The sequence below is a fragment of the Pituophis catenifer genome, unplaced genomic scaffold, assembly GCF_029215685.1.
Source record: "Pituophis catenifer annectens isolate HBS135680 unplaced genomic scaffold, rPitCat1.0.hap2 SCAF_4, whole genome shotgun sequence".
Classification (NCBI taxonomy): Eukaryota; Metazoa; Chordata; class Lepidosauria; order Squamata; family Colubridae; genus Pituophis; species Pituophis catenifer.
In genome coordinates, this window is record NW_027256884.1 from 118,682,880 (window position 1) to 118,709,923 (window position 27,044).

Consider the following 27,044-nt stretch of genomic DNA (forward strand, 5'->3'; position numbering starts at 1 on the left):
AGTATTTCCTATATTATTATTATTAACACGCTCTGATGCTAATTAGTTAGATGTTCTACTCCCCCTCCCAACTTGAAAATAACTCTGGAGAGAATGGGATAGCATAGAACAGGCTTCTGTGGGGCAAGTCTCATGGAGAGAAGGGGCTAGAAAGCCTGCAGGAGAGAAGGGGATAGGATAGGAGATATTTCTGTGGGGCAAAGCTGAGGGAGAGAAGGGGATAGGATAGGGGAGGATTCAAGCTGTAAGTGTCGATTTATCAAGCCCAATCACATAATTCCGTAGTGAAGCACAGTGATCCAGCTAGTTTACCATATACTTACAATCAGTTGCTTAGTGACCATTCAAAATTACGACGGACAACTCCAAAGATACTTACAGCCCCACTTCCAAAGTTCCAATGGCTGCCCCCTCCATGGTCACATGACTATATTATGGGTGTTTAGCCATTAACCCGTACTTACGGTCATTTGCAGTGTTCCACAGTCACATGATTGTGATTTATGACAAAACTGGCCTTCCATTTTTGGTGAAAATGCCCCATAGCAAACAATGGGTTTGTTTAATGACTGCTGTGATTCACTTAACAGCCACTTCAAAAAAGAAAATCAGGTCGGTCGTATGGGTGACCCCCCTTTGCAGCTATCATGATTTATGACCATAATGGGCACACTCCAATGCAGTCATATGTCAAGAACTAGCTGGTATAGGATGCTGTACAAACATTTGTTTAAAGAAAGGATTAATCTCATGGCATCTATAACAATTATTTATGACTTTTCTGTATAAACACAAATGGGATTCAGTAAATACAAAATACTGCTTTTTGTTGAATAAAAGTGCTCTGAGATTTATTGAACTTTTTGATTCCCAACGCATCTTTCCACCCATTAGTCAAAAGCAGAAAATAGGAATCTCTGATTTTTTTTTATTTTATTCAAACATTAAAATCTCCATATGTAAATTCTATCTCCATCAAAATTTTATAGAAGAAGTTTGGAGAGGTCTGTTCTAGGATTTGTTGTCTCTCTTAGTCGATTTAGGTGTTTCCAGGAATAAAAATGGCATACTGTAGGTCCAAATTAGTATGTCAGTGGATGTGACTATACATATACTATTTATCCCTTAAGGTAACATATGTTTTTAAAAAGCATTTCATTCTACTAATTGTTCCAAAGTAAATATCCATCAATTTAGTATGAAAAAAAAAATGCCATATACTAATAATAAACCCTAATATTTGAATCATTTTCATTATAAGAGGAACAAGAGTCACAGTCACATGGCGCAGAATGCAGTACTGCAGGCTACTTCTGCTGATTGCCGGCTGCCTGCAATTTGGCAGTTCAAATCTCACCAGGCTCAAGGTTGACTCAGCCTTCCATCCTTCCGAGATGGGTAAAATGAGGACCCAAATTGTTGAGGGCAATAGGCTGACTCTGTAAACTGCTTAGAGGGGGCTGTAAAGCACTGTAAAGCGGTATATAAGTCTAAGTGCTAGTGCTAACTGTTTTGCTTCCAAGAGAATCCAGCTGATAAAAAGTATAGTGTATGAATATTCTAAAGGAATTCAGGAATTCACTAAGAAAAATCATCCCAAATGTGTTAGTCGCCAACAGATATACAAAATGGTATAATTCAAAATTTTAAAAATGAAATCCTCCTCCTTTAATAGACAACTACATCTTTTTTTCAGGACTGAAGATCCCCGCAACAAAATAGAAAGATTATATTAAATTTTTGAAAATAGTTTGCAAATATATGTTTAGGTTTCCACGCAAAATGTACTGTATATGGTTCTCAAAAAGAACATTAACTTTGCCCCAAAATGTTAATGTCTACTGCATATTGTTGGATTTAATGTGAAGAGTTAATAAAATAATAAGAAAAAAAGTATAATATTTCTATTCAACGTCTTTAATGTTAAAAGAAAAAATGCTTTGTTAAAAGTATGTATTACATTGTTTGAATCATTGTTACAGAAAGAGGAACTATTTTGATTTCAAGACAGTCCAACTGATGAAAAATTAAATATATGAATATCTGGCATAAGTGCCAATTTAAATACTAGAGTACTTATATTTCCATGTTTTTTCCAGTCTCTTCTCTGTCTTGAAAAGACTGTTTAGTGATAGGTTGGCTAGGTTTAAAGCCATCTGAACCATTATGTGGGATTTTTCTTTTAAGATTAATCAAAATTCTGACAAGCAAAATTTGGAAATTAAGAAAGTTTTTTGGAAATGCATATGCATTATTTAATAGAAATGTTGGATACCTTATAGACTACTTTTGCTTTTAAAAAAACCCAGATTCCTTGGAAAATTTACATCAATAAACATTTGAGCTGAACATTGGTTCAGTGTTTAAAGTTAAGCACTCATTTTTCCCCACTCCCCCCTTACTTACCCTCCTGTACAGAATATTGTCTCCCACACCCATTAAACTGTGCCAAATATATACTTGAACTGGCAGAGCAACTTTTCAAAATGCTTCAATTCACAAAGGTTAATGGAAGAATGCTATCCTATAGCCCATTATTTAGTTGTATGTTTAATTCTAAAACAATTTTAAGAAAGCCTGCAGGGTGCCTAACTGACTACTTTTAAAACTGAAAAAAAAAGAGAAAGAAATTACAGATTAATCTCAAGAGAGTTTCAAATGAAATATAAGTCATGCTTTCAAAAATAGTTATTTTAATTGAACAAATGTTAATGCATTCAATTAAAATGCATTTAATTGCATGCATTTAATGAAATGCATTCGTGTAGAGCAGTGTTTTTCAGCCTTAGCAACTCTTAAGATGTGCGGACTTCAACTTCTGGAATTCTGGGAATTGAAGTCCGCACAACTTAAAATTACTAAGGTGGCGACACATCTGCCTAGAAGGTGGCTGTTATATTTTGAGTTATCTGGATGCTAACAGGATGTAGCAGTGGTGGGTTTCAAAAATTTTTACTACCGGTTCTGTGGGTGTGGCTTGGTGGGCGTGGCATGGCTTAGTGGGTGTGGCTTGGTGGGCGTGGCAGGGGAAGGATAGTGCAAAATCCCCATTCCCTCCCGATCAGCTGGGACTTGGGAGGCAGAGAATAGATGGGGGCGGGGCCAGTCAGAATTTTTACTACCGGTTCTCCGAACTACTCAAAATTTCCACTACCGGTTCTACAGAACTGGTCAGAACCTGCTGAAACCCACCTCTGGTATGTAGGGACTGCATATTTAAAGGATACCTCACTTATATATGATATGCTTAACATATGGAAAAAGTAGTGTGATAGAAAAAGCCAAAATAGTGAGTTTTAGTTCCACCTTGGGCATGAAAGCTGGCCAGTCATTCTTCTACCCCAATTCACCTCACAGGGTTGTTGTGGGAAAAAGAGGAGGAGGAAGGATTATTAGGTATGTTCACCGCCTTGAGTTATTTGTAAATATAATAAAGGCAGGATAATTTAAGAATAAAAATAAAAACTTTGGCTATGGTTTGCTAGCTTTTGGTATCAAGCAGCAAGCATAATCATTTGTGTGGATGAAGGAACAAATTTATTTTAGAGAGTATATCCATGCAAGCATGCATCCATCCATCCACCACTAAAAGTGTGGCATATTTTTGTACATATTTAATGTACAATTGTACATATTTAATGTACAATTAAATATGTAGCTAACCCACAATTTCACTTTTATTGTAAGTGAGTCACAGTCTAAGCAGATCAAAGTAGATGAAGACACACATTTATGTTCTTACACCTTTGGCTGACTTTGCAACACCAATAACTTTTCTATATTTAAATCGGTGACCCCAGTCTTTTAGGATGACTTGGCACATTTCCAAACATATTGTCCGTGTTCTCACAAAATGGCTGCCACAGTGGGCACAGCCCATAAGACAACATCCATTTCCTGCAAAGAAAACTGATGAGGATGCTCCCCACAGATTCCTCTAGCTTTCCAAAATACCTTTTATATTTACAAGCTTATCTTTGCTTGGGTAGGCCCGGCCGGGGCTATAGTTTTCCACCATTATTATTATTATTTTTTTGCAGGAATGTTTATGGGACTAAGAGGAATTACATTACACCTGATATTAGTCCAAAAACAGAGAAGAAATTGAAAGGCTGAATGAATATCTGAAAGATGCTACAGGCTGAAACTTGGCAAAGCAGCATGCTTGCTTCCTATTTTATTTTAATTAAAGGATTTTTTTTTAAAAAAATGTAAATCAGGTAGTTCTGAGCATAATGACCACCAAAAAAGAAGTCTACATGTACTGGTATGTTAATGTCTGTAAGCACCACGCTCCAGATCCAGCATAGTAGATGGCAAAATTCAAGCTATATTGCACCAGCCTAGAAATAGGAAGAATGTGCTTTGTTTATTTTTAATTAGTTACATATTAAGTAATATAATTATTGCAACAACAGCTCTGTTGATGAAGAACATAAACTGGTGTTCTCATCCAAATTCTGAATTGATCCAGACCAGAATTCTGTGACATCTAACTGTGCAATAAATAAGATTATTTTCTCTGTTTTTGGTTCTAGCTTTCATTTTGTGATGTGCAGTTCATCTCCACATCATGCCCCTTGAAAAACATGAGACATCCTAAGGCACATGGGAGGAGCCCAGAGTTGTAAATCCTGCCTTAGTTAATCTCCTTGAAGCTCGGCTGAGGCTGGGATGGTAAATTATGCTGATTACTAGGTTGTTTACTTGTTTACGAGATCAACATGCTCCACCTATTACAACCTTTCCTGCATAGTTAACAGAAACATCATTGCTGTGATTGTCCCAAAGTCTTGAAAAATCTCTTAAGCCGAGGGAAGTTAAATAATTAAACATTCATATCTACTTACCAAACAGAAGAAAAACAAGTAGATCATGAAAAGAACCTATATTACTTTTAAAGCAGATCTTTTCAGATTATTTATATGAAGCAAAATGTGACATTGGAATGTCTGGTGAAAGCTAGATAATAAATCAGGGAGGAAGTATGTTTTGTAGGAGCTAAGTATGCATAATATGCAAAAAAAAATTGTTGACTGCAATACCAACCATGTTAAAGTGCTTTTGAAGATTCGAGATCAGAGTTTTTCTCATCTGATAAATTTGTTTATTACTTTAGATTACACAAAGTCCTTTTGTCTAACAATTGAGTTAGATTTCAAAGTTTCATGTTTCCAGCAGCATTTCATAGCAAAAGAAGGTTCATTCTATTATTGTAGCTAACAGCCTCTTTCGGGGTGGGTTCTACTTACCTTTACTACCGGTTTGCAATGGGAGCACGCATGCACACTCGCTTCACTCGCAGATCGTCAATTATGATGTCCGGGTTGGCGGATGGAGCCTCCCACCGCTTTTACTACAGGTTCTAAAGAACCGGACAGAACCAGGAGCAACCCACCACTGGCCTCTTTCCATGATGCTTCAAATAAAATGTTCACAACTTTTAAGTAATCCTCAACTTAAGACCACAACTGAGCCCAAAATTTCAGTTGCTCAGTGAAGCAATTGTTAAATGAGTTTTGCCCCATTTTATGACCTTTCTTGCCACAGTTGTTAAGTGAATTACTGCCGTTGTTAAGTTAATAGGATGGTTGTTAAATGAATCTGGCTTCCTTATTGACTTTGCTGGTTAGAATGTCACAAGGACGCTGCACCTGTCATAAATATGAACCAGTTGCCAAGTTGCCAAGTGTCTGAATTTTGATCACGTGACCATGGAGATACGGCAATAGTCATCAGTGTGAAAAATGGTCATAGGTCACTTTTTTCAGTAACTTTGAATGAACTCTTAAACGAACTCAGTAAACCAGTGTTTCTCAACCTTGGTAGCTTGAAGATGGGTGGACTTCAACTCCCAGAATCCCCCAGCCAGCAGCGCTGGCTGGAGGATTCTGGGAGTTGAAGTCCACCCATCTTCAAGCTTCCAAGGTTGAGAAACACTGCAGTAAACGAACTGTTGTAAGGCAAGGACTACCTGTGTGTGTATAAAAATATAACTTTAGAACTGGTTTTCAAATTAACTACAAAGATCAGCAGAATTCATGTGGTCAGGTATTCCATGTCATTGCTTTAAGCGTGTATGTGTAATGTTTTTTGTTTATGCAGCTATTATACAAACCCAGTATATGTAATTGGCATTACACCACTTTTATGAGCTAGTAAGTTTGTTTGTGTAAAAAAAAGATGTCTTGATTGCTACAAAGGGGGTAGAGGGTAGGCAATTTTCAGTTGGCCATGCCTGTATATAACCTTTGGGCCTTGTTTGTCAGGTGGTTGCCACTAGGGTAGATGACAAGATACCACAACATTTTTATTTGTCCAAATGTTTCCACATATTTTTTTCCCAAAATAACCTTGAAGTTATGTCAAAAAGGAAAAGGATACTTTTAGCTTGCTCAGAATTAAATATGTTCTCTGTGCCCATGACCCTTGAAGAGCAAGCATGTTTCTGTTTGAATCCATTTTGGATCTTGAAGATACAGGAAAAAAACATGCTGTAACCTGTATCTCATACATCTCCTCAACCTTAAGGATAAGAAACATATTTCTAGATAAGCCGAGAACAGAAGTAAAAAGAACCGTGACATCTTCATAGATTGAAGATTAACCCTGGGAGCTATTTAGGGAAAAAAGGTAGTTGAAGCCAAATTATTTAGTATTATTTATAGCAATTTTATATAGTTTATAGCAATAGAACTTAGACTTATATACCACTTCACAGCACTTTACAGCCTTCTCTAAGCAGTTCACAGAGTCAGTATATTGCCCCTAACAATCTGGGTCCTCATTTTACCAACCTGGGAAAGATGAAAGGCTGAGTGAACCTTGACACGGTGAGACTCGAACTGCCAGCAGTTGGCAGTCAGCAGCAAAATGCAGTACTTCATTCTAACCACTGTGCCACCATGGCTCTTATGGACAGAATTCTCAAAATGCAAACTTCCCCTCAGTCTTGTGGTAACACTGTAGATCAGGGGTCCCCAACCTGTGGGGTGTGGATTACTAGTGGGCCGTGAGGGGTTTGTAACTGGGCCACAGAAACAGCCAGCAAGTGCACGGACATGCACACGCATCCTCATTTGTGCCAGCAGCAGGCGAGCACATGTGCTCCATTTCAGTAAGCGGCAGGTGTGTGAACACCACTCATGCAAATGGAGCTGTGCTTATACACACGTGCTTGCTGGCCGCTCACACGGAAACATCCCACCCACCACCCACCCCCGCCAGTCTGCAAAGCCGGAAACGTTGGGGAACTCTTCTGTAGATTATTCCACTTGAACAAATAAATGTAGGGTTCTTGAAGATATAAGCCACACTGATCCATTAAAAAAAATCCTCTGAGTTCCCCCCTCCCCCATTATTATTTCATAAATGAGGACATTAGATAGGCCATACTGGTAACGGTATTCCACCTATAGCAGTGATGGCTAATCTTTTTGGTGCCAAGTGGCAAAAGCATGTGTGCGCATGCACACACCCATAATGCATTGCGTGTTTACCCTCCGCACCCCCATATGTGCACACAACCCCCGTGTGCCACCCTCCCCGTGCATGTGTGAGCCCTCCCATGCATACGCACGGGATCCCCTCGCATGTGCCTCACCCCATCCGGCATGTGCAGCAGCGACCCAAAAATCAGCTGGCTGGCGGGAAGTGCGCACGCATGCATAACAGAACTAAGCAGGGGCAATGGCTCGTGTGCCCGCAGAGATGGCTCTGTGTGCCACCTGTGGCACGCGTGCCATAGGTTCGCCATCACGGGCCTATAGTAACCAGATGCCTCCAGATGTAGTAGTTATCACAAGCCTAGATATGGAAACAACATTTCTCCCACAATCACCCAAACATCAGATAGACCAAAGGTTCCATTTCAGCTGTTGTGACTTCAAATTATTGACAGGCTGAGTCTAATAAATCCTTTCAAAAGCTATATAACTGAAAGTTCTCGCACTCATCCTGGGGTAGCAAACTTCACAGGTTAATGATAAAAGTTACTGTGAACAAAATCCCTTTTTTTGTGTGTGACAATTTCTCTCCCCACTTACAAAAGAAAGAAAGAAATAAAAGGTCTCACTGAGCTATCTTAGTAGCTCTTCTTTGTTCACATTTATGAATGGTAATTGTCCACCTGCCCTTCTAAAGCAGCAATTTTTGTTCTATTTTGAGGAAAGTGTGAATAGGAGGGTGTTTCCACCGACATGCCTGTGGTTGTGATCAGCCTTTGATCTTTACACTTGATCTGCTACCCCATACATGTAATGCAGGGCTTGGACAAGGCAGAGTAAATCAACAGCACGGCTATCTTGTTGACCGTGTAGTATAGTATAAATTTTTACTTGGGTTTTTTTACTGTAGGGGCACTACTTGCTCCATATTTTTATTATCATGTGCACAATTATATCATGTGCACAATTATAAAGTCCCATAATTTCCAAGATGGACAACCCAATACATGTATGTGGCTGGCCTCAACTGAGAGCAGATTGATTTAAAAACACTTCAGAGAAACATGGTTTGTACCCCTGATGAGATCAAATTAGAGCCTCGGTGGTGCAGCAGACTAAAGTGCATTAAAAGTACACTAAAGCATTAGTGTAGGGGATGGTTGAATATTCCATTTGCTCAGATTTCCTTTGTGATCTAATTGGGCTAAAGCAGGGATTCTCAAATTTTTGACCCAATTATCCCCTTTCCAGTGGTGGGTTCCTCCCGGTTCGGCCTGGTTCCGTCGAGCCGGTAGTGGTGCCGATATGATGTCACCGAACTGGTTCTGCCCCCCCTGGCATTATTCTTACCTTTTATTTGGCTCCACCCCCAATCTATTGCTGCCTCCTGAGTCCCAGCTGATTGGCTAGAAGGAAAAAGCTGTTTAAACTCTTGCCGCGGGGCTTCAAAGGGCCGCCCTACAGCTGATCAGTGTTAAAAGGCAGTGTGGTGGTAGACCGGTGCCTCCATAAACAAATGAGTAGACCGGTGCCTGCAAAAATAAATGGGTAGACCAGTGCCTCCAAAAACAAATGAATAGACTGGTGCCTGCAAAAATAAATGGGTAGATCGGTACAGCTCTGCAAGCAGTTAAAAGCCTGGTAGACCAGTACCTCTGCTAAATCCTAAAGAATTGTCACATGACCATCAAGCCACGCCCACAAAATAAGCCACGCCCACAGAACCGGTAGTAAAAAAATTAGAACCCACCCCTATCCCTTTCCTGGTATTGAACAATGCCATTAGTCCCACAAAAAAACACCTTTTTTTTAACACACACATCTCAATAGCAACAGTCCCAAACTGGATCCTTTACTCACAAACAAGCAATTACAAATTCTCCACTACCTCCTGGATATGCCCAAAATTATTCACTTGGAGATAATTACCCACAATTTAAGAACCTCTGGGCTTTAGCAACCATTAAAAAGAAAAAATTAAAACTCAGCCTTGTGAAATATGCTCATTCTGGTCTGTATTTTTTCCTGTTCTATTAATTTCCTAACTATTTGGTAGAAGTACATTTTCAAAATGCCCTGGATGGGCAAACATGCCACCATTCGAACTAGCCAAGGCAGGAAAGTTCCAATTTGACTTACGGCAACTGGCTGCATCCAAAAGACCAGTTCACCCTCCCGCGTGCATACATAGCATTAAAAATAATGTGAATGCAGCTGAGAGCACCAATTCTTACATGGGGTTACCAGTGTGTGTATTTATGCTTATCTTTGCAGCATCTGCTAAGGTGAATTTCCCTGCAGCTGAACTGCTTTGTGGTAAGCAATAACTTGCTTAGTGCTGCCATCTAATGAGTTCCCTTTTGACTGATTTGCCAGTAGAACATTGAGACTCATAATCCCAGCTGCTCAGAAGTACTGTATGGAATAAATGTTGTTCTAATACTCTGAAATGCCATATAACAAACAAGTTTATGGTTCTGGTTTGCGCTTGACATGTTGTTATATGCTTGGTCTTGACTTTAACCTGCAATAAATTGTGGGAAGCTGGCCCTTCCTGGATTAATAGTTCAAAGGTGTTCGCTGTTCCATAATGCTCGCACCTTTATTTGTTTCTTCCCTCCAAAATAGAAACAATGATCTCAAGCGATTTAATATTTTATATAGGGGGGGGAAAAAAACAACTTGGAGAAAAAAGTTGAGAGATTCACAATTGCTAGCCCTGGGACCACACTTGGCCTCTTTGGACTGACCTATCCAAGAAATATAATATTTTTATTGGTTGTCTCTATAGACATTTCTAGACCACTCCTGTCTGGTGTTCATGGGAGGAGAACCAGACATCACTGCACCATCACTTCCTCAAGGAAAGTCTCCTAAAACGATTCTTGATGGGGAAGAAAGACCCAAATGTTTCAAATGCAAATCATACAGATAATAGTTCCTGCCTTCCTAGCAGTTCGAAAGCATGCAAGTGTGAGTAGATAAATAGGTACCACTTCGATGAGATGGTAGCAACATTTTGTGCGTCTCAGCGTGTAGTTATGATGGCCATATGGCCACAGAAGTGTCTTCGGGCAATGCTGGCTGCCTCAGCTAAGAGAAGGAGCTGAGCACAACCCCATGGAGTAGGACATGACTAGACGGGGGACCTTTACAGACAGTAGTTAAGTTCAGATAGTAGTTAACCTCTGAACACTATCCAAGAATAAAATAAAACAAGTGAGAGTTCTGATTCTTCCCCTTTTCAGTTAGTTATTGTCTAGTATCTTTTTTAGAAAGTGAATCAATGTTTGTGTTTCGTACAGAAGGAAGTTGGAATTCTGACAGCTCTTCATTGCGTTCTTTCTTTTTTAATCAAAAGCTGCATTTTATTAGAAAAACCATTTCCCCCTTCAAAACTTTCACTTCACCCACACCAATTTAATGTTTTCCTGGAATGGCCCAGGTCCAGCAAACAGTTGGCTCCATAATATAGTTCCATCTCTGAAAGTATGCAGGTCTGGACTTGCTTAGTACCTGGGTGGAATAATGTCTTGTGGAAGAGTGGGTAATATGAGGAATAATTTAAAATCACACAAATGCACATACACATCCTTCAGAGTCAGACTCAAATATTTCCTGTTTGATCAGACTGGTATTTTTACTGGAAGTTTAAGTAGGGTTTTGAGAAGGTGGTATCTCCAAAATAACCTTCATGAAAGAGGCTGTCTTACTGCCAAGTTGGTATTAGGAGAAGAGGAGAAATAAATTTACACCTTTCTTGTAACTGATCTATGATCTATGTGTAGTCACTTGAGGATGACCCCCAGTTACAGTTCTTCTGGCTAGTACTGTAATCTAAATAATGGAATACTGGCTACTATATTTTAGATGACTTTTTTTTTAAAAAAAGTTCACTTGTAAAGAAGACGATTGTCAGTAGCTGCTAGTTATAAAAGCTGTAGGGCAGGGGTATCAAACTCAAGATCCGCAGGCCAGATCTGGCCCACAGGTGCTTAGAACTGGCCTGTGGGGCCACCCAGGAAACAGTGAAGGACCAGCCAGTGGTGCCTCTGCCAGTGAAAACAGGCTCCCAATCTCCATTTTCGGCTGGGACGGCTTCCTGCAACCTTCTGCCAGTGAAAAAGGAGGTCGTGAAGGCCGCGTGCGGCCCTCCCAATCTCCATTTTCACTGACAGGGTTTCAGGAGGCCGTCCCAGCCAAAAATGGAGATTGGGAGCCCGTTTTCTCTGGCAGAACACTTGGGCCACCACAGGTGCCCCTGACACGAGTGACGTCAAGTTGGCCATGTCCCCTGCCCACACCCCCCCCAGGTCAAACACAACCCTGATGCGTCCCTCAATGAAATGGAGTTTGACACCCTTGCTGTAGGGTATTGCCAGTGTCTGAAGCAGTATGCCACTGAACGTCAGCTGTCTGAGAAGTAAAAGTGTTTGGAAAACCACCTCTCAGCAAAATGATGTTGTTGCTGTGAGGAAAAGTAGGACGACTAAGTGCAGTGTGTGCACCCCCTTGAGCACCTGCATGAAAAGCAAGACATAAATCAAATTAATAAATGACTAGTTACAGTAAGTCTGCCTCATTAAGATATTTTAATAAATTAATCCCAGTATCTCAAGATGTTTATGTTCACTCCCATGTTCCTAGATCCTGACGAATAGCTATGTAAACACTTGACCATTTTAATGTTGCCATTAGTTTATTAACAATATATTATTTTATGTTAATAACAAACACGTACATACACACACACACACACAAGTTTTTTATATCTCTCCCACTTTTTTAATGATGCTGATTGACAGGAGTTTCAACGAATTTCAAGTACAGATCCGTCATTTTTAAGACACTAGGTTTTTGAAAACCCAGGTAGTAGTTCTTGATTTTGCACTGGGGCTACAGCTTTGAAGATCAGTAGGGGAGTTAGAAACAACTTCCTCCTCGAATCAGGGGTGGGTTCTACTTACCTTTACTACCGGTTTGCAGCGGGGCCGCGCAAGAACTCTTCTGCGCATGCGCAGAAGTGTTTTGATGACATCGGGGTTGGTGGGCGGAGCCTCATGCCGGTTTTACTACCAGTTCTATAGAACTGGTGCGAACCGGGGGCAACCCACCACTGCCTAGAATGAATGTAGACCGGGAGTGCACTTAAAGATTGATTTGGAGCAGTGTTTCTCAAACTGAACAATTTCAAGATGTGTGGACATGCTGCTAGGGAATTCTGGGAGTTGAAATCCATACATCTTCAAGTTGTTGAGAGACACTGGTTTCGAGAGAACAGAACTAAAATGAATTTCTACATCTCATAGAAATGCAGTAATCCAGGAATTACAGGCAAAATGGCCAATGATTTTGCAGATTAAGGATATGAGGTTCCAACAGATCTGGAAGGCATTATGTTAGGAAAATTTTCCATGGAGGGAAAGTCGAGATTGAGAAGATGCTACATTACATTTTTCTGAATATTTAATATTGTTTTTGAACGTGAGAGTAAAGTGACAAAAAAAAGAGAACACACTAAAGTACCAAACATGGGAAATTTAAAATTAATAATCAGCTATCATGGAACAAGCATACTGCTCTTTATAGCTTCAACTCTAGTGCAAAATTTTCAAGAGTTGGAAACAATTTGCATTAATTCTTTACATGTCTGCTTTTTCTGCTCAGCAAGCTTGACAGATGCATTTTGACTTGGCAGTTCTTCGTTTTATTTTATTTTTTTCTTGTTGGAACTTGCTGCAGCTTATTTTTCTGATACTTTCCAAGAACTGACATATTGTTTGGCTGCCTTGGAGCATGTATTTATGTATTGTTGAGATGTCAGATTCGTTTTTGTGCCCACCTGGAATAAAACACTCCAATCTTACATCAGGCCTGTGGTTAGTGAAAATTGCTATCGGACCAGAAGGGTTTCCAAATACCTTGTTTTGTCATATTACTGACATAGCAATCTGTGGGTGGTAGAATTCAATGTGAAATAAATCTGACTTGTTTAGAAGGCTTTGGTTAAGAACAGTGGTGGGATTCAAATTTTTTTACTACTGGTTATGTGGGTGTGGCTTGCTGGGCGTGGCAGGGGAAGGATACTAGAAAATCTCCATTCCCTCCCCACTCCAGATGAAGGTTATTGCAAAATCCCCATTTCCTCCCGATCAGCTGGGACTCGGGAGGCAGAGAATAGATGGGGGTGGGGCTAGTCAGAGGTGGTATTTACCGATTCTCCGAACTACTCAAAATTTCTGCTACCGGTTCTCCAGAACTGGTCAGAACCTGCTGAATACCACCTCTGAATCGGGTATCTTTTTATAAATTCCGAGACCACTTTTGTTGCTTTTGTAAATTACCGTTACCTTTTCCCACCTATATCACCCATTCTCTCCAGCAGGCCATCTCTGCAATTGGATTGGAACAATGGAAGTTGAGTTGCAAAATGGCACTTACAGAATTTTTTTTTTTCAGTTTGTAGAAGGGTTTGTGGGCCATGCCATGGGCTTCCGACACTGACCTCTTACTTAGGTTAGTCGTGAGACAAGATATTAAAATATAGCCATAGGTTTCATAAAAGTTTTGCAATCAACATCAATTGATTCATTACTACCTGGAAATCTTAATATTAAAGAGGACACAAGTAAAGTTATGCTAAAAATTGCATCTGTTACTTTCTGTTACAGGAAAAGAAAATCAGAGTATCTCTGCCTTTAACAAGAGGACCAAGTGCCTTTATACCAGAGAAGGATGTAAGTCGTTTTTGTTTTTTCCTTTCTTTGAAGAAATGAACATGAAGCAGCAAAGCAGTGCAAAGAGATTATGGACCTATTGAATAATTTCCACCATGGCCATTTCAATTTACGGAATATCCCAACGGTTTAAAATCCCAAGCTTTGAATCAAGCTATTGAGGCTTAATCTGATGTTCAGGAAATTCAAAAGCTTAATCTTTGGTAGCAAAACTTACTAAAAGTTCTATTTTTTTTCCTCTTGTGAATTAAAATGGTTATTTTGAACCTGGATATTTATGTATTGGATTTTAAATGATTTGAATGCTTTTGGTTGTTAAGAATGTATCAGCTAGAGTGGACTGCATGTTATGAATATTTATGGCACATTAAATTATGCATTTTAATAATAGTCTAAGCTTCTTTAACTTTTTGAGGGGAAAAAAACTGTGTCAAGGAGGAAGAATATCAGGATAGATTTGAAAATAATATGAATCTGGTGGTGACTAATGATAGATCTTTATTTGTGCCTGTTGTGCAGGAATGTTCCCAAATTGTGCAATACAAGAATACGGCACTGAAAATTAAGGGGTTTTTTTTGGGGGGGGGGGGGTTGGGTTTAAGGAAGAATTAGGATAAAACTGCAGCTAAATAGTCAGAATATGGGGAGATAATACACAGAGCAGTACTTTCTTAGTAATGGCTTAGCAATGATAGAATGGCTGGGAAAAACTTGTTTGGCCATTTCACCAGGGGATTTGGGCAATTCTAACTACAAATAGTCTTCAATTTATGACCAGAATTGAGCCCAACATTTCTGACCTTTGTTAAGTGAAATTGACCCCATTTTAGGACCTTTCTTGCCTCAGTTATTAAATAAATCACTGCAGTTGATAAGTTAGTAACCCGGTTGTTAAGTGAATCTGGTTTCCCCATTGACTTTGCTCGTCAGCAGGTCGCAAAAGGTGACTACCTTACCTTGAGACAAAACAACGGTCATAAATATGAACCAGTTGCCAAGCCTCTGAATTTTCATCATGTGACCTTGGGGATGCTGGAAAAGTCATAACTCTGAAAAACAGTCATAAGTCGCTTTGTTCAGTGCCATTGTAACTTTGAACGGTCACTAAATGAACTTCTGTAAGCCAAGGACTATTTGTATAAGCCATAATATAGTTGTTTTACTTACAACAGCCTAGACCGATCTTAAAAAAGAACCATAAGGACTTTGTCTTCTGTTTTTCAAATCCTGTCGTATTTTATTTTGCTGTATCTGGACTTAGGATATTGCTTCATTTTTGTTCTTTGCTCTGCCTACTTTTTCTGGTATTGGCCATAGAACAAAAAAAAAATAGATTGCTTATGTCAGAATTGCCGCCTCATGCCTGTACTCTGCAGTTGTTTCGGTACCAGTCTGCCATGAATCCGGTGGGGAAGGGGAGGAGGAAGGGGAGCACTCTGGGGGGAAAGTGAAAGTTAAGAAAACGAAGTTGCCTGCCCGAGACGGTGCTTCAAGGTCACTCCGCGATGAGAAGAATGCAGCTGCAAGCCAGCCTGCAATCAGAGTGGCCGTTTCCAAAACCTCTTCTTCAAAATTGATTGGACGATGGGGGATCAGCAATGGGAAGGGTCGAATAAGCGGGGAGAAATTTTCACTTGGGCTTTTGGCGCACGAATTTCAGTTCTGGCTTTGCAGTACTGTAATTCACTTGACTTCTAGTACACTATACCTTTCTCACCAAATGGAGTTAAGGATCGTTTTTAGTGAGAAGATCAAGCTGAGGCAGGTCTGACATCAAGCCAGAACTACATTACCAATCCATCTGGAGAAATTATCTGCCATGGGGGGTTGTCCAAACTATACATTTCTCAGCCCAATCATGTTAAGGATCGTTTTTACTTAGAAGCCTAAGTTGGGGCAGGTCTGACAACTTATCTTCAAGACTGACACTAGCTTTGTTGAACAGATTTTAGTTTAGCATTATGCTAAACCACTTAGGATAAACTACTGGGTTTCTTCCGATGGCCATCAGTGCGGCTGAAATTCTGTCGTACTATGGCTGATATTCTATATGTTTTGTTATTTTTTTTATTATTTTAGTTCTCTCTTGTTTGCATGAGAATATGCATAATTATGTATGTATGTATGTATGTATTTTGTCACGTTTATGTAGTGTATATTACAGGTGGAGACCCTTTGAGACCTGCATGCAATGAAATTTCATTTTAATGTACAATAGTAGCCAAAATTGTGGAAACCTTTTGGGAAAAGTGTATTTTTGAGGTTTGATGGCTAATAACACCAGTTTTTTTTTAGAGTTTCAAAATAATCATGTTCCGCTGCTGGAATGGCCTGGGAATAGCCCAGACCTTAACCCAATTGAAAATTTATGGAGCCGACTAAAGAAACTTGGTAGTCAGAAGCGACCCAGCAATAAAACCCAGTTAATAGAAGTAATCATTCAATCTTGGTTTCACATGCACTTGGTTTCAGCTGCAGAACTAAAAGACTTGGTTGACTCCATGGGAAGACATTGTAAGGTCGCCATTCATGCTAAAGGTTACCCAACTAAGTATTAACTGACATGGTGATAATTTTTGTATATCTCGTTTTTTCTACGTGTTTCACTTTTCTTCTTTATACTGTAACTGCTATTCTAATATCAAATCCTTCATGAAAATTATTGCATTACATTCTTGATTAAATTATCTTTCCATTGATATATAATTTTATGGTACTACTCAAAAACAAAGTGGTGTTACTAGTTTTAGAAAATATACTTTTCCCAAAAGGTTTCCACAATTTTGGTCACTACTGTATGCCGATTAGTGTACATTCAGAGTGACAATAAAGTTAGTCTAAATCTCTTCACTTAATCTTATTTAAACTTCCACAGCTGCTTCTTCTTAAAACATGTCTTGGAATAATTATCTATAACCTATAAAACTGAATCAGATCAATAATGTCTTTTTTTTTTTTTTTTTTGCTTTTGAACCTTCTCTAAAGGTTATGCAAGCCAATAGTTTGAATGAACGTATGCATCTGCTGGTGGAAGAATATTCTACATCCGGTCGCCTAGACAATGTCACTCAGGTCATGAGTTTACACATTCAGTACCTGGAGTCTTTTCTCCGCAGTCAATTTTATATGTTGCGTGTGGATGGTCCTCTTCCTTTGCCCTACCGGCACTACATAGCAATCATGGTAAGCCCTGAAAAAGTCTTGATTCATCTCCCGTCATAATTACATTAGTATGTTTTCCACTAGTGTCGTAAGTTAAAGCAAGTGTCACCTGAACTGAAAGGAGATAACCCTGTCACATCTAGTTGATCTTTCCTTCAAGAGCTGGACATCTATCAGCTGGACCTAAGACACACAGACACACCCACACATACCAGGGATGATAGTCACTTACCTTTGCTACCAGTTCGCAAATGCGAGTGCTGAAGAGTGTTAAAAATGGGACGTGATGACGTCTGGGCAGGTGGCTGGAGCCTCCCACAGCCCCCTGGTACCGGTTCGCCCGAACCGGATAGAACGGCTGAATACCCCCACTGACACATACTATATACCTAGTCTAGAGTCATAGATGGAGTTTCTTCATTTTTAACACTTTATGGATACAGTGTGCTTTGTTCACTCAAAATGTGGTTGTGAGCTATCTATGATCATTGTGTGAGATATGTGGCCAGTAATCCATAATAATATGTGGTCAATAATCCCTTAAATCAGGAGTGTCAAACTCAATTTCATTGAGGGCCGCATCAGGGTTGTGTTTGACTTTGGGGGGCCAGGGTGGGTGTGGCCAGCTCCATTTTCAGCTACGACGGCCTCCTGCAACCCACTGCCGGTGAAAACGGAGCTCAGGAGGGCTACACATTGCCCTCCCGAGCTCCGTTTTTGCTGGCAGAGGCACCGCGGGCTGGTCCTTCCCTGTTTCCAAGGCGGCCCCATGGGCCATATCTAAGCACCCCGCCCCCCTTCTTTAAATAATACCATTCCAAACAAGGAACTCTGAATTCTGCACTTGGAATCAATTAAAACTATAATCTGTAGTTTTCAAAATTTTGCAATAACTAAAATACAACATTTTCAACATTCATAAATAATTTTCCCACTAGTCAAAACTTCCTACTGCAGTACAATATATTGTTATTCTGGTGGTATTGGAAGAGTTATAGCTGAATAATACCCGTTTTCATAAAGCCACAATGAATTCCTGGGAAAGGCAAAATTTAAGCAAATGGCTTCTATACTTAACAGCTTTGTGTCATAATTGTTGTGGCAGAGTTCTTAGTTTTGTACAGAACATTCATGCAGTGGGGACACCTAGCCTTAGCCGTTTTAGGCTTGGCTACACTCACATTCGGCATCAGCAGTATACAGGTAGACCTCGACTTAACAACCAGAATGGAGCCCATAATTTCCTATGTTAGGTGAGACATTTGTTAAGTGAGTTTTCCCTCATTTTAGGACCTTTCTTGCCACAGTTGTTCAGTGAATCACTGCAGTTGTTAAGTTAGTAACAAGGTTGTTAAGTGAATCTGGCTTCCCCATTGACTGCTTGTCAGAAGGATGCAGAAGGACCCCGGGACCAGAGGTGGTATTTAGCCAGTTCGCACCAGTTCACGTGAACCATTGGCAGAAATTTGGCCAAGGTCGCCGAACCGGTAGTGATGGCCAGCTGGCCACGCCCCCAAACCTGTTCCCTGGTCACCACTTGCTCACCCTGCCCGCCATGTTCTTTGCACACGCGCATCTCATTGCCTTGCAAGTCCAATGGGATGCGCATGTGCAAAGAACATGGCGGCGACAGCAGCAGCTTTTTCCGCGACCTCCAGTACTTTTCAGCAGCCTGCGGCCAGCTGCCGCAGCTGCACAACACCTCTCAAAGAGGCTGTTTTGCCAGCCGCTTTCCAGCAGCAGCAGCTGGCTGGGGGCGACCAAAAACTCTAGTCAGCTTGCCTTCCGGACTCTGGACCAGCCGCCGCGGAAAGTAAGCAACCCGAACAAAGAGGTGGTGGTGGAGGAGGAAGCGGGGTAGGGCCGGGGCCGCTAAAGGAGGGGAAACGGGGGCAACTGGTGAAGGGAGGGCAGAGGTATATAGGTGGAAATTCTAAAAATTTTCTTAGCTTTTCCTGTGAGCATGGCTAAATGGGGGGGGGGATCATGTGACTGAGTGGGTGTGAGTGATGTCAAGTTGGTCACACCCACTCAGTCACATGCCCTCCCACCTAGCCATGCCTACTGAACCGGTAGCGAAAATTTTTGAAACCCACCACTGCCCTGGACACTGCAACCATCATAAATATGAACCAGTTGCCAAGCATCTGAATTTTGATCACGTGACTATGGGGATGCTGCAGTGTTCATGAGTGTGAAAAATGGTCATAAATCATTTTTTTCCCCAGTGCCATTGTAACTTCAAACAATCACTAAATTACTAAACCAACTGTTGTAAGTCAAGGTCTACCCAAATACGTTTCACACATTTTCTTTTCTGTTAAAAACAATTGCAGCGAAATTTCTCATAAGATTTTCTTGTGGAAAGATTTGAATGCGGGTTTCTCTCTTCCTTCTTTTAAAGCTATTTTTTTTCCCTCTTACATCTGCCTATCTGTTTTCCAATCTGCCTCTTTGGGTTTTCTCCGTAGGCTGCTGCCAGGCACCAGTGTTCCTATCTAATAAATATACACGTGGAAGAGTTCCTGAAGACTGGAGGGATACCAGAATGGCTGAACGGCTTAGAATACATTCCTCAAAGGCTGAAAAATCTGAACGAAATCAACAAGCTGCTTGCACACCGACCATGGCTGGTTTCCAAAGAGCACATTCAGGTACTTTAAAAAAAAAAAAAAAGAATTGGCTAGAGAAGGCAAAGCCAGATGTTCAAGCATTTGCATGTGCCAAAACTTTACAGCTTTTGCAAGAGTTTGATGGGAATGAGATCTCCTTACAACTGACTTTGAGCTCTCTGTCAACTTTCTGTAAATCGGACGTCACCAAGTCACTATAAAAAAGATGTTGAGACTCTAGAAAGAGTGCAGAGGAGAGCAACCAGGATGATTAGGGGACTGGAAACTAAAAACATATGAAGAACGGTTACAGGAACTGGGCATGGCTAGTCTAGTGAAGAGGAAGACCAGGGGAGACATGATAGCAGTCCTTCAATATTTGAGGGGCTGCCACAGAGAGGAAGGGGTCAAGCTATTTTCCAAAGCACCTGAAGGCCAGACAAGGAATAATGGACGGAAACTGAACAAGGAGAGATTCAACCTAGAAATAAGGAGAAATTTTCTGACAGTGAGAACAATCAACCAATGGAACAGAAGTTGCCTTCGGAAGTTGTGGGAACTTCATCACTTGAGACTTTCAAGAAGAGATTGGACTGCCATTTGTCAGAAATGGTATAGGGCAGTGATGGCTAACCTTTTTGCTGTCACGTGCCAAAAGAGGGAGGAGCGCCGGGGGGGTCGCGCGCACCCGTGCCCACACCCATAATTCAATGCGCCCCGCCCCCTGCGCATGCAACCCCCTCCCTGCTCCCCTGCTTTTGGCACGTGATGGCACGGTAGGCCCATTTTTCACCTTCCCCAGGCTCCAGAGGCGTTCTTGGAGCCTGGGGAGGGCGAAAACAGCCTCCCTCCCCCACATAGGCCCTCCAGAGGCTGGAAACGGCCTCTTTCCCAACTTCCAGTGGGACCAGAAGGCCCATTTTTTGCTCTCCCCAGACTCCAGAGGCTTTCTAGGAGCCTGGGGAGAGCCAGAATGGCCTTCCCTACCCCCAGGAGGCCCTCCGGAGGCCAGAAATAGCCTGTTTCCTGACTTCTGGTGGGCCTGGAAGGCCTGAAAATTAGCTGGCTGGAGCTGAGCTAGGGCAATGCTGGCGTGCCCACAGAAATGGCTCCGTGTGCCACCTGTGACACACGTGCCATAGGTTCGCCATCACGGGTAGGGTCTCCACCTTGGGTGGGGGTGGTTGGACTAGATGACCTACAAGGTCCCTTCCAACTCTGCTAATCTGTATCTGTATCTAAGTCAAGGAACAGAAGAGCAGTCAGAAGGAACATTTATAGATGCAGCTTCTCTCCCGTCGATACCTCCTAAAGCCGTTTTTCCTGTTTGGTTGAGGGGTTTGGGGGCTTTGTTATGAAAAGATCTGTCAGGCCATGGGGAAATCTGTTGGTTTCTTTTCAAAGGAGGAAGAGGTTTGCAAGGCATGGTTTTATCATTCCAAGTGAACAAAACTGCACCTACCGAAACTCCTCCTTGCACCTCTAAGTCATGTTGCAACGCCTGGGAAGTGATAACTCACCCCTTTCTAGAGGGAGTGAGACGGAGCCAAAAGAGAAAAGTGTTTATGCTTTTGACCTTTTTTTCCCAGAAAAGAACTGGTTCATTTTACAGTTTGTTATAAACCAGGTATGGCTTGGCTTTCTGCCAATTCCACTTGAAATTTAATACAATTAAACAGTAAAATACCTGAAAACGGGCATGCACAAGGCTAAGGCCACCCTTGCCTTTTCAATGGCACCCCAGAGGCAAGATTCCAGTAAAATTAATTTACTTTTAAAAGCAATCTCTCTAAATAAGTTACATTAATACAATTTTTAAGCTTTTTATTCACGATGCTTCCCTTTCATATAAAACAACAAAAAAAAATCCTACCATCTTTGGAAGGACTGTGGCTTTGTGGATGAAATGTAGCTGAGGAACCCTTATCTATAAATATTCCATAGGAGACATAGCCAACGTGCACTGTTTGAGATTTGTAACCATCATTTTTGTTCAGAATGTGGGAGCTAAGAGCCCTTGAGCTTTTCCATTTAAAAAATGAATCTGTCTGAGATATCAAACCATTTAATTACAATCCTGGTTAAGCACTAAAGAGTCTTGTTTTTCCATTTTGATTTATATTTTGCAGTGGAAAGGATGGGAAACACGCAGTATCTCTAAATTGTGCTGCAATGATTCAAGGAGATTAGACTAGAAAACTTTCTGGCATACTCTGGTTTTGCTGCTTCCAACTCAGAAATTAAAAACTCAGCCGAGGAAAACACATCCTGCCTGTTTCTTGTGCCTATATATAAAAAACATAAATTCACATACGTACTGTTTTTTTTCCCCCCTCTTCTTTTGTTTCAGAAACTTGTGAAGACAGGGGAAAATAATTGGTCTCTTCCTGAACTGGTGCATGCTGTGGTCCTTTTGGCACATTATCACTCCCTGGCAAGTTTTGTTTTTGGCAGTGGCATCAATCCCGAGAGAGATTTTGGGACCTCCAACGGCTATCGCCTCATATCAGTTAACCACTTCTGCGTCTGTGATCTCGCCAATGACAACAACATTGAAAACGCAGCCCTCAAAAGTAACAGCTTTGGGGTTAGTTGTTTGAAGTTAGTTGTTCTTTTCTTGTCTCTTCTCTGACTTTTTGTTGATGTTATAAAAGCTGGCTTGGAAGGGGAGATCATTTCAGCTTGCGGTTTCCTCTGGAGTCTATCAATGCTCGGAATGCGGGAAGCAAAATGCAAACCCCAGCAGAACTAAGATGGATGGATGGAGAGCAGGGGCTGAAAAATCAACAGAAGTATTAGTCGTAGGGCAGTGTCAGTTCTCGGAGGAGAAAATAGCCTGGCTTGGTGGCTAAGACACTGAGCTTGTCGATCAGAAAGGTGAGCAGTTCAGCAGTTCGAATCCCTAGAATAGGTCTCCTGTATGAGCAGGGGGTTGGACTAGATGACCTCCAAGGTCCCTTCCAACTCTGCTACTGTTATTATATTGCTGGGATTCAGATGCAGGCAGTTGGTAAAGATTTTGAAGAAATGACCCATAGGAAGGGAGAGGACAACATTTCCCAATAATTTTCCTTTCAAATTTCTTGGCAATAGTGATTTCCTTCTTAGACAGAAAATATCATTGAAACCCAAACTGGAAAGAAAAATAAAAGTTTTCATTAACTTTTAAAAAAAAGTTATTAATACAGATTACATAAATAAACTACAAAATAAATAGTGTAGAAAGGAAAAGAAGAAAAATAGGGAGGAAAATTAGAACATTGTAAAGAAAAAACCAAATATATAAAGAAATGAATTCCCTTTCACAACAAGTATAAACAATTTTAGTAACTTATCACCATCTCTTAAAATACAATAATCTCTTTTTCTTGTAGCTCATCTCTTATCTATTAAAAAATTCTTAGACTCCTTGCTCAATCCTCATCAGCAAAAGTCTATTAACGGGTTACCAGAAATATCAACGTATCTATTTTAAGCTTGATTTTTTAAAAAAACATTTTAAATTCATTCCTTTTAGTTGTAACAGTCTTGATCTTTAGTTCTTTCAAACTCTAATTCTAGAACTTTTTTATTTTTTTCATTTTTTTCTTTGGCCCTTCTCACAAAATCCTTCAGAACTTTAAAAAGTATTTTTTGTAAATCCAATGTAAGAGAGTTATCCAAGTGGTTCTTTTGGTTTGCCATTTATGCATCCCCTGTAATTATTAAGACATTAGCTGGTTTCATTTGTAAATCCAGTCTAGCATCTTTTTCCATATCATTCTTGTAGCTTATCATTTTTAAATCCACTTTCAGTTTGGTGTCAGTCTTATCCAGTAAAACTTGCTCTTCTTCCATAACATCTTTTAAACACAGTCTATCTACACTCTTAAAGCAGACACTCTTAAAATTGACTTCTGGGTTCATTGTTCAAAAATATCCTCCAAAACATCCAGTGTTCAAATATTCTGTCCCATTCTGTGATAACAAGTGAAATGTAAGTGTTCTTCCCTTATAATTATAATCTTTAGTTTCTTCTGATTCCTTCTAATGTCCAAGATTCAATTTGCCATCCTATCATTTCTTTCAAGACAGCTTTTTCTAATGAGAAGGATTGTAACAATAATTTGAAAAAATTATTTCAAATCCACCATAACCTTTCATCCATTTATTACAAATTTCTGAAATCAATATTCTAATCATCCTTAAATTTATCTATGAAACTTCTTTCAAGATGGATTAAAATAGATTTACCTTGTGCATGACATCAAATTTGTGGTTCAGAAGGCTTTTAACAGTTGAATTATAGCTAAGGAACCGTTTCAAAAAGTGATTAAAAAATATGTTTCCACAAAACTTTGTGTCCATAAGGCTATATTATGGCTGTGAACTTGACGGAAATCTCTTGACTCCCAGCCATTCTAATCATGAGCAGTCCACTTATGAGGAGCTGCTGTCTGGAGTGCAAATGGGTGATCCCATAATCTCTCCTTTATCAGAAGCTTCGTTAGCCAGAAACCCCCCATCTGGTCCCCAATCTGTTCCAGATGCTTTAATTTGGATTTTTGCATGAAGTGGAAATTTGAATCCAGTAGCCTAAATTGTATTTTCAGCTCTTTAACTCTTTTCTTAATAACTTGTCTACTATGGCTAGGAAAGAATACAATTGCCCCTCCAATTAATTTAGCCAGGAATCTCCAAAGAATACAATTGCCCCTCCAAATCTCCAAAAAATACAATTGCCCCTGCAATTAATTTAGCCAGGAATAGAACATAAGTATCCCTCTGCCCTCCAAAAAACTTTGGTGAGTATAAAGTATAAAAAGCAGAATAGCCATATAGAATAGAATATAGAATAGGGATGAGCTGCCATCACACTCTCCAGCTCCTGCTGACCCAGCTGTTTGAAAGAGGGCAACCATGAGTAGGTAGATGGACACCACGTCAGTGGGCAAGTTAATGGGCACATGAAAGAACCCGTCCCCCACAAACTGGTGTCCCCCGGGGAAGAGTGGTGTCATTGTTTAAACCTTTCAACCTGGAAGCGCTTCGGTGCTCCCAACACGAATGTAATAGTAGTACTGTGTTTCCCCAAAAATAAGACCGGGTCTTATATTAATTTTTGCTCCAAAAGATGCATTAGGGCTTATTTTCTGGTTAGGTCTTATTTTTGGGGAAATACGGTACTAAATGCATCCATCTGACTGACAATCTTAACTGGGGCTTATTTTGGGGGTAGGGCTTATATTATGAGCATGCTAGGACTTATTTTCCAGTTGGGTCTTATTTTAGAGGAAACAGGATAGTAGAATAGTAAGCAAAAATTACCATATTTTTCAGAGTATAAGACGCTCCGGAGTATAAGATGCACCTGAGGTTTGGGAGAGGAAAATAAGAAAACAAAAATTCTGCCTCTGCCTACCAGCATCCATCGGTATTCATCTGGCTAGTGTCCTTAGCAAACAGCCTAGTCAGCTTCAGCACATTAGCCTGATTCAGCACAAGCAGTTGATTGACGGGTAGATCGGCCTCCCAGAATACCCCCAATCAGCTGTTCCCAGAGGTGAACTTTAGCAACAGGTTCTCTGGTTGTGAGACTCACTACACTCGCACGCGCCTCATTGGGGCAGATACGCAGTTTCAAAAATTCAACTGATTGTCGCAGGATGCTCCAGTGAGTCCAGCAGGGGAAGCGCGGAACCAGTCTGACAAGGCAGCAGCTGTTCCAGGTTGCCATTTTGGCCTCTGTGCCTTGCTTTTTCACACTCCAAAAGCTCCGTTTGAGAGGCTGTCTTTGCAAAGAGAAGCTCCTTTGCAAACGGACCTTTTGGAGGCTGCAAAGGCAACCTCTCAAACAGAGCTTTTGGAGGCTGTTTGAGAGGCTCTCCGTTTGAGAGGACAGGTGGAGGCCGAAGGGTGGGGGCTGGCGGGTGGGCAGGGCTGCATTTGGTGTATAAGACGCACTGAAATTTTCACCCTCTTTTAGGGGGGGAAAAGTGTGTCTTATACTCCGAAAAAACGGTAGTTTCATCTCAAAAAAGAATAAATAACTGGTAACATTCTTCCACCTTGTGGTCTGTTTTAGCTCTCCGATTCATTAAGTGAGCTGGAGGCCTTAATGGACAGAATGAAGAGGCTGCAAGAGGAGGACGAGGCTTCCCCAGAAGAAATGGATACGCGCTTTGAGAAAGAAAAATCAGAGAGCCTACTAGTTGTTACTGAAGGTATTGCCCTCTGTGTGCTCCAGTGGAGCTCCTTTCATAATTCAGATCAGTCCCCTGCATTAAATAAAATCAAGCTAAACAATAGATGTGTTTCTCACTTGCTGGAGGTTGTTCTGACATGCAGGGAAATCTGCTTTCTTCAGACTCGGAGTATTTCTAAGTGGGACACTCTTTGCATGTTCCCCTTAACACCGGCAATAAATCTTTAATCATAAAAAAAAAAGTCTGGAAGGCTTTAGCTCATCTTCTCTCTCTGACATGCTAACTTTGCAAAAAGAAAATGAAAACGAAATTAAAAGGTGTATGAAGAGTCTTGGAATGCTCAAATAGCTAATTCATCACTGGGAATATGAAATGACATATTCAAAAAAAATAAAATAAAATAAAAGCTTTGCCCCAGGTAACTCAGTGAAATCCTGGAGACTTTAGTGCAGTATTTCCCAACCTCAGCAACTTCGAGATGTGTGAATTTCAACTCCTGGAATTCCCCAGGCAGTCATGTAACCCCTTTGCTCTGCGAACTGCATTGGGTGCCAGTTTGCTTCCAGGTCCAATTCGAGGTGTTGCTTATGACCTTTAAAGCCCCTACATGTCATGAGGCCCAGGCTACCTAGGGAACCATCTTCGCCCCATTGCATCAGCCTGTCCCACCCAGTCAGGCAGGGAAGGTATGTTGCCGAGTTGAAGCATTCCGACTGGTGGGGTCCAAGAAAAAGGCCTTCTTTGCCATCACCTCTGCCCTGTGAATTATTATTCCCCTGGAGATGAGGCAGGCCCCTACTGTCCTGGACCTCCAAAAAGGAGTGAAACATGGTTCTAAGGCAGGGGTGGGCTTCAAAAATTTTAGCAAGGGGTTCTCTGCCCGGTTGCTGGAGGGGTGTGGGC

The 27,044-nt window shown here is 40.8% G+C and overlaps 1 protein-coding gene across 1 annotated transcript in view; it reads left to right on the forward strand.

Annotated features, from left to right (window-relative positions):
- Nucleotides 1-27,044, forward strand: part of SESN3 (sestrin 3) — a 74,422-nt gene that overhangs the window by 36,131 nt on the left and 11,247 nt on the right. Inside the window, exons 2-6 of the mRNA XM_070942893.1 lie at nt 14,117-14,182; nt 17,168-17,365; nt 19,816-19,998; nt 22,307-22,543; nt 26,021-26,159. Of these exons, the coding sequence (XP_070798994.1) occupies nt 14,117-14,182; nt 17,168-17,365; nt 19,816-19,998; nt 22,307-22,543; nt 26,021-26,159 (823 nt within the window). The remainder of the gene's footprint in view (nt 1-14,116; nt 14,183-17,167; nt 17,366-19,815; nt 19,999-22,306; nt 22,544-26,020; nt 26,160-27,044) is intronic.